Source organism: Salvia hispanica, chromosome 3 (assembly GCF_023119035.1).
Source record: "Salvia hispanica cultivar TCC Black 2014 chromosome 3, UniMelb_Shisp_WGS_1.0, whole genome shotgun sequence".
In the NCBI taxonomy this organism is placed as follows: domain Eukaryota; kingdom Viridiplantae; phylum Streptophyta; class Magnoliopsida; order Lamiales; family Lamiaceae; genus Salvia; species Salvia hispanica.
Window position 1 is genome coordinate 17,963,805 of NC_062967.1, and position 9,031 is coordinate 17,972,835.

The 9,031-nt window shown below is 36.4% G+C and overlaps 1 protein-coding gene across 1 annotated transcript; it reads left to right on the plus strand.

The window, feature by feature from the left end:
• Positions 1-3,600: 3,600 nt before the first annotated feature.
• LOC125211518 (tyrosine decarboxylase-like) lies at positions 3,601-5,496 on the plus strand. The gene has a single exon (XM_048111347.1). The coding sequence runs from the start codon at positions 3,768-3,770 to the stop codon at positions 5,286-5,288; it is 1,521 nt and encodes a 506-aa protein (XP_047967304.1). The 5' UTR covers positions 3,601-3,767; the 3' UTR covers positions 5,289-5,496.
• Positions 5,497-9,031: the final 3,535 nt, after the last annotated feature.

Here is a 9,031-nt window from a genome sequence, read left to right on the forward strand (position 1 = left end):
TGGAGAAGAAAACCATGGAGAGAGAATTGAGCAGATATGTTATGAAATAAAAAGCCTCTGCAGATGTAAAAGATTTGTCAATAAATGGCCAAATTCCAAGAAACAACCTCCTAGGAGCTGCTATCCGCCGTTTGTACTCCGAAAAAAAAAGTTTCCAAACAAGGGAAAGACGCGTGAGCAAAATGCGTTTATAGTAATACACGCGTGAGCAAAATGCGTGTATACTTATACACGCATTAGGCAAACGCGTCTTTGTCTTGGATTCAAATTCCAGTCCAGAACGCAAAATCTCTCATTCTAACCTCTCACGCCTCCTTCTTCTTCTCTAACTCTCAGCGACGCCCTTCACTCCCAACGTCTCTAGTCGGCGAAAATCGAAGTGAATCAGACATTTTGATGCTCTCATTCCTATTTTAAGTGATGTTAGGTAATTTTTGACCATTGATTTCGATTATCATTGCTATATGTTAGTTGGGTATAGATTTAAGGTTCATGGTTTGTGACATTGTTTTACAAGAAAAACATTGAATTTAGGCCATTGATTTACTTATTATATTTAGCATTGAATTATTGGTTATAGAATTAGGGTAATTTATTTGAATTTTGTTAAATTTGATATTGAACTTTGTTGAATATTTATTTAATTTTGTTGAATTTAGAATATGATGTTTTATCGTACTTATTTTGCAGGATTGATGGTGTTTGTGAGTTTATATTGGGGTGAGAAAATTATTCAGCTCCCAGGTTTGGGGGTTGCTTATGACCCCCCTTGTGCAAAATCATTTATCATATTGAATGAAATGATACCTTATCATCAGCTAGTTTCAACGATATGTGAAAAAATTGGAATTGATTTGGATGCACATACGATTGATTTAACATGGAGGCATCCTGTGGCTTTTAGTGGAGTGTTGAATTATATAGCTACACCAGTGGTTGAGAATTTGTTGGAGTATATGTTTGCTGAAAATCCACGTCAAATTGAACTGTTTATTGAATATACTCCTGTTACTACTACTTTGCAATTTGAACCACCTACCACTCATCATGATGTTGGAACGTCTAGGAGGGATGATTATCATAGTTTTGATGTCGGGAGAACTAGGAGGGAGGATGAGCATCATAGCTTTGAATTCAACACATTTGGGAGGGATGTTGATGACCAACTAGATGTACCAAATGTGACATTTGATGGTTCTGTTGGTTCAGATGGTTCTGATAATTGTGATAGTTCTGATGGTTCTGATTGTCCCCCCCTCGAGATGACACTCCGGAGGTGTATAATTCAGGTAGTTCTCAATCAAGTGATCATAATTATAGTGCAGAGTCATGTGAAGATTCTACAGATGATGAGCCACTTGATATGATGGTTGAGAACTATATACAACCATCTGTTCGTGGGGAGCAACCTGTTCCCGACTATGTGCCTGAAGGGTTACCATTTTTTCGATCATTACCATGTGAAGGCAGCCGAGGTTATGTTTCAGATGACCATGGAGTGGATGAAGAAGATATGTGGTATTGGAATGAGGATAATCCGAGACGTATAGATGTGGGAACGAAATTTGATAGCAAATTGCAATTGAAAACTGCTGTAACATTATGGCATGTGGGAACAGGTCGGATGTATGAGGTTATGGATAGTAAAAAAAGAAGATGGCATGCAGTTTGTAGGGACCCATTTGGTCCGAAAAGAAAAGGCGAAGAACTAGGCCAACGATACCCGTGTAATTGGGAGGTTAAAGCAACGTTTAAGAAACGCGATGGTAGTTGGTCCATCAACTCATGGGTTGATCGTCATTGTTGTATGGGAGATCACGATCCAAGTGAGCATGCTAATCTTACATCATCCATGATTGCTCTTTGTATTCGGAGTCAAATTGAAAACGATGCTGAATTCAAGCCTTCTGCAGTAGTTACATATATCAAAGATAAATTTCACGTGAAAATCAGCTACAAGAAAGCGTGGTATGCTCGCACAAAAGCAATTGAGCTTGTATATGGTGGATGGGAGGGGTCATTCAGACAACTTCCCAGCTACCTGACTGAGTTGCAAAGTCAAAATGCTGGGACAATCGTTGAGTGGTTTCATGACCCTATATTGAGTCAAGGTAATAAAAAGGTGTTCCGCTATGTATTTTGGGCATTTGGGCCAGCTATAGAGGCGTTCCAACAAAGGGTAGAAACTTACCTGAAAACACTTCAAATTGGAATGAGAACAGCTAAATGTTGGATTAAGTTTCGATTTTCGCGCTGGGAGTGAAGGGGGCGAGCGTTTTCGTCTTCTGGAAATGAAGGTTTCTGCTGTGTGGACTGAAGTTGAATCCAAGACAAAGACGCGTTTGCCTAATGCGTGTATAAGTATACACGCATTTTGCTCACGCGTGTATTAATATACACGCATTTTGCTCACGCGTCTTTCCCTTGTTTGGAAACTTTTTTTTTCAGAGTACAAATGGCGGATAGCAGCTCCCAGGAGGTTGTTTCTTGGAATTTGGCTGTCAATAAATAGGAGAAACTTTCATAATGTAAAAGAAATTAAAAATAATAAATTGACAAAAGGAAGTAGCGTGAGGCGTACAATGTAGCCTATGCAGGCGCCCAGCGGAGCAACCTCGTACATGGAGAAATTTCCAAAAAATTTTAGATTCATTCCACATAGATCACGATATTGCCATCATTTTACAAATAGATTACTAAAGAAAACTTTCATATACTCATTCCCTCCACGAATAAGTGTCCGAAGTTGATCCAATGCAAGTTTTAAAAAATGTAATGGAGAGCATGTTAAAAAAATTAATGAATTGTGGGTCCTATTTTTGTATACTCCATTTGTCTCACTCTAATTGACATATTTTCTTTTTGTGATCTCTCACTCTAAATGACATATTTTAAAATATAGAAACATCAGTCTCTTTAGTTTTTTTCCTCTCTTTTATTTTATTCTTTCCACTTTATACACAAACAATACTACATAAAATCTTCAGGCCGAATAAGAAATACTCCACTACGAATGAGACAGGGTGAATATTAATTTTATAGTAATAAAATGTGAGCGGATGAGTAAAAGAAATGTGGGATCCATAATAAAAAATAAAAAAGATAAATAAGATACTTAATCGCGGATGAACAGAAAAGAAAATTTAAAACACTTAATCATGAACGGAGGAACTACTGTATCACTTTGTGTGGCCATCTAGCTGGAAGGTAGGTTCTTATACCATTCCACATGTCAAAAAATGATTGATAGGATTATACACTCTTCATCCTATAGAATTAGATTATATAGAGATAGTCACGAATTTTAATATATAATTAGTAAATAAGAAAATAAAAAAAATAGTTCAAATAATATTAATGGAATAGTGAGTCCCATAATAATAAAGTAAGGGAGATGGAACATTGGTTCCATAAACAAATACAGGCAATAATTATAAAACAAACAAAAAAAAGAAAATTATGATCTATTTTAAAATATTGACACTTATTTTTGGTAAAGAAAAAGCATGAAACTAACACAATTAATGAAGGTAAGAAAACATATGCTATCATAAATCCGTAACCCCATAGGCGGAGCCTCTAACCCATGAAGTCCTTTAGAAAAGCAATAAGCAAAATATGAAAAAATATCTGCTGCAAAATCTTCAAGAATGTCACGCTTTTAGTATGCATAGTGTGTGCAAATTTTTCTCCTTCACAACCCCCTATTTAAACGCCATCGAATCCTATCGATTAACAACATAACAGACCTTATACTTTATCCAATCATGGGCAGCCTAAACACCCAAGAGCCCCAAACCAGCTTTCCTACTTCAATCAAACCATTTGAGCCTGAAGAGTTCCGAAAGCACGTTCATTTAGTCGTCGATTTCATCGTCGAACACTACAAAAACATCGAAAACTACCCCGTCCGGAGCCAGGTCGAGCCCGGTTACCTCTGGAAACGTGTGCCCGATTCCGCCCCCCACGGGCCTGAGCCCATGGAGGACATCCTCCGCGACGTGCGAAACGACATTGTCCCGGGCCTTATGCATTGGCAAAGCCCGAACTTCTTCGGCTACTTTCCGATCAACATGAGCTCGGCCGGATTTCTCGGTGAGATGCTCTGCACCGCCTTCAACATCCCGGGATTCTGCTGGATCTCCTCACCTGCCTGCACCGAGCTCGAGAACATCGTGACGGATTGGGTCGGGAAGATGCTGCAGCTTCCTCGTGAATTTTTATTTTCCGGCGGCGGCGGCGGTGTGATTCAGGGGACGACTTGTGAGGGGATCCTCTGCACTGTCGTGGCGGCCCGGGATAGGATGTTGCAGAAAATCGGGCTTGAGAATATCACGAAATTGGTCGTTTACGCCTCCGATCAGACGCATTCTTCCTTCCAGAAGGCCTGCCAGATCGCCGGGATCCCACGTGCAAATTTCCGAGCCGTCGGGACCACGGCCCAAAACGCGTTTTCCATGAGGCCGGACGGGCTTCGGCCCGTGATTGAGGCCGACGTTAAGGCCGGGCTCGTTCCCCTGTTTCTGTGCCTTACCGTCGGCACGACGTCGTCCACCGCCGTGGACCCGCTCGGCCCGCTGTGTGACGTGGCAAAGGAGTACGGGATGTGGGTCCACGTCGACGCGGCCTATGCCGGTAGCGTGTGCATATGCCCCGAGTTCCGGCACTTCCTCGACGGCGTCGAGAAGGCGGACTCATTTAGTTTCAATCCTCATAAATGGTTCTTCACTACAATGGACATGTGTTGCCTCTGGGTGAAGGACCCGAGTGCGCTCAACGACGCACTGTCAACGAATCCTGAGTACTTAAAAAACAAGGCCTCAGAGTTGAAGTGCGTCGTTGATTACAAGGACTGGCAAATTTGCCTGAGCCGTAGGTTCCGGTCGCTCAAGCTCTGGATCGTGCTCCGGACCTACGGAGTGGCAAATATGCAGAATTTCTTACGCCGCCACGTCGGCATGGCAAAGGAATTCGAGGGTTTTGTGAGGAAGGACTCGAGATTCGAGGTGGTGGTGCCTAGAAACTTCTCCACTACAGTTTTCCGCGTTTCACCCATGGGGACCTATCCTGACTCGACACGTGTCTTTGGGGACCAGGGGGCGAATGAGCTGTCCGCGAAGCTGCTGGAGTCGGTCAACGACTCTGGGAAGGTCTTCATGACGCATGCCGTGGTCGGGGGCGTGTATGTGATCCGGGTCGCGGTCGGGGCGACCTTGACCGAGGACCGGCATGTGAACCTAGCGTGGGATGTGGTGCAGGAACACGCGAATCAGATTCTGTTCTCTTGAGATGCATGGAACCGCAACTTCGGGTTCTCTTCTATTCAAAATAAGTTGTGAGAATTTTGAGTGTTTAATTTTGTCCATTTTCTTGTCAAATAAAACCTCATTTTGTTAAAGGGTACATTGATATATATATTTTGATGTACGTTGTATATTTATATTTCTCATATTATGTTTGAATTCCATATTATATATACTTTGGTTTTCAGTGATATACCTGTGTCGGGTTTTCCATTTATATACTCCCTCCGTTCCATAGTGATAGAGTCATTTTGTCATTTTGATACGTTCCATAGTACTAGAGTCATTTTCCTTTTTAGTAAAAGACAACACATTTCTCTACATCTACTTTACTATCTCTTACTTTTTTCTCTCTTTATCTCTCTACCTTTTTCAATTTTCACTTTATTCTCTATTTACTTAAATTACCTAACACAATTTTTCTTAATCTTCGCGACGAAAAGAAACACCTCAATTACTGTGGAACAGATGGAGTATAATAAATAACCTATCCTTATTAAATGCCTCGTATTTGACCGTGCATGTTTTAAAAAATTATTCGATTTTATGATGGAAAATGGATGGAAAAATTTAATGGAACGTGGACTCTACCTTTAATTTATACATTAGTTTATAAGAGTTGTGAGTAAAATAAGTTAATTGAATATGAAGCTTAAATATTATAATAGTACAAGTGAAATGAGATATTTATTGGGACTGTCCAAATAAGAAAATATGAGACATTTAATGAGGATAAAAGTAAGTATAAATATTTACATAAAACAATATTTTCCCCTATTTTTCTCATCTCATATGGTCCTTTACGTACCACGAAACAATATAGCTTTATCAATAAACTGTAAATTTAATGATTAAAATTGTTAATAGTTGTAATTCTAATATTGGACTTCGATGCACAGTGAAAATTGTCATCTCCGTCGCCATGAGCTGGAGCTTCATCCTTTTTTCATCTTCGCATCAATAATTGATGCAGAATGACAATTAACAAGTTTTTATCTCTCGTACTCTCTCCATAACTCCATCCCACGGTAATAGATGTATTTTTTTTTTGTACGAATTATGAGAAAATGACTATTATTCTCTCTTACTTTACTATTTCTTCACTTTAACTAATATTTATTACTCATTGCAATGACGCATAAATTGAAACTCGTGGGATCGAATAATTAAATAATTATAATATATAATATATTATTTAAATAATTAATTAAAAAATATGACACCCTCCATCCATGATTTGAACCCCTTTTTAAACACAAATTTTTTTTTAAAAATGGAATCTAAATCTTATTTTTAAATAATTAGTTTATAATAAAAATAGGAACTATAATAAATTTATGAATATAAGGTCTACATATATATTTAATAATAGTAAAATGAGACTTCTATTATCTGGCATACCCAAAATGGTAAAATGAATATTATTATTGAGTAGAGATTGTACAATTTAATTTTTTTATTTTCTCACTTAAATATGAATTTCTAAATGTCAATAATTAAATATTTTATAAATAATTATTTAATGGTTTATCATAAGTTAGAAAAAGATAATAGAATGTAATGAAATTATTGTTTATGGAAGAAAAATTCTAAACATAATTGTACTTAATTAATCATTTTAATTAGATTTATGTAAAAGAAGCCTGCTCATTGAGACCCACATACTAAGCCCATTTCAACGCTTCTTCTTCCTCGGTGTAAAATCTGAATACTGCTCAACCGATCTGAAGTCCCCTCTCCATCTCTCTCATCTAATCTTCCCACTGATTATCCCTCTCTTCTTTTCATTTTTCTGCAAAGTTTGAATGAATGAGGTGGATGTCCACTGCACGAGGTCAAGACGGAGCTTCGTGGGGTCGGAAGGAGAAATTTTCCTTTGGTCGGAGGTCTGTGAATGAAGTTTCTGATGGCGCTCGTCAGACCACGATGGGATCGGTCGACCCCACCTGGGCCCGTCATTGACTCATTGTGTCCCAGTTTTCGTTTTGGTCTATCTCATATTAATTGTCTTACTTTACTTTTACCACTTTTACCAGTGGACCTCATATTTCACTAACTCATTTTTATTCACACGTTATTATAAAATTAATACATAAAAGTAGGATGCACGTTCCACTAATATTTTTAACACACTTTGGGTTAATTATCATCATGATGAAAAGAGAATAGTTCGGCTGTTGAAGAGTCCTCTTATATTGTTTTATCATCATAATTCAAATTCAAGACCAAGTTTATACTGTTAGATTTTAAAATGAATGGATGAGATTAAATTTTATGAATTTCAATAAATAGTAGACAAAATATCAACAAAAGGGTAAGATTATCATTTAGTTATTATATTATAATTTTCATAGTTTTTTTTTACAATGTTATATTACAAATATCAACACAATGACATGAATATTTCAACACAAGTACATGAAAATCTCAATAAAAATATCAACACAATTTTATTGATATTTTGCATGCATTATATTGAAATTTTTTGATGCATTTAAAAATCTGATTATCAACATTTACGAAAATTGAAATAAAAATTATCAAATTTTATTATCCGAACGTCGTCGAAACATATGCAATCAATATCTTGTTATAATCCTTATAAAATTATTTAGTATATATAATTTTGGTCCTAAGCAATTATTCTTTTTCTGGCCCAATATTCTACGTTGATGAAGCCCACTTGTTATAAGCTCAATTAAGCTCTTTTATTCATCGATATGCAGGCTAAATGAACCCCGCTAAAAAATGCATGTAGGAGAGAGAGAAGAGGTAGTGTTAGAAATGTTAGGATACAATTATACGTCTTTTGACTATTTATTTATTTAGTTTTAGCGATTATAAAGAGAAAAACTAAGATTGCGAATGGAATTTCCAAATGTCAATGGTTCCAAAAAGTGTAGGTTTGTTGATAAAGAAATTTCGAATCCCATTATGGGGTAAGCCCTTCAATTATTAAAGCTCAGAAAGATGGCCCATCAATATTTTTTAAAAAAGTGACATTTCATTATGCTGCATAGTGCATACGAACGAATTAGAAAATTTGTTTTCAATATTGATTAGACTTCGTACATTTAACGGCATGTTTGATAAGTTAGTAATACCAAGATAGAGAATTATATATGAACATTTCTAATTGTTTGATATCATAGTTAAGCTTAACTCAAAGCCTAATATAAGACCAGTGCCCTATCTAATCTTACCAAAATTATAACATTAACCTTGTTTATATATCCCACCAATTTGTCAAGTTAAGTCATGTTATTTAATATACAATACAAATTTAGATAATTTATTTTCTATCAAACAACAACGGAAAAAAATTATATCTTTGCATATCTTGACATGAAGCCCGTATTTCTTATCTTGTTTTACATATCTTCTCATATCCCATCTTTTTTATCAAACGAGTCCTTAAAGTGGTTATACGACAAAATTTGGGTTAATATCAACGTTCATTTACAAAGATCTACATGAATTATGAGACATTCTGTTTTGAAAAATAATTACATCACTAATTAAAGACAAAATTATTAAAAAAATAATAGTAGAATTTTGTTATTATTAATATTTGAAAGAAATACATGCCAGTAAATATTAGAATCAAAATGAAGAGAAAGGAGAAGGAAATATTATAGTATATAAATAGTGACGATCAGTTAATAATTTTAACCCCTATTTGATAGTATTTCTTTTGTGGTGAAATTCTATTTACAGAATATCAGTTA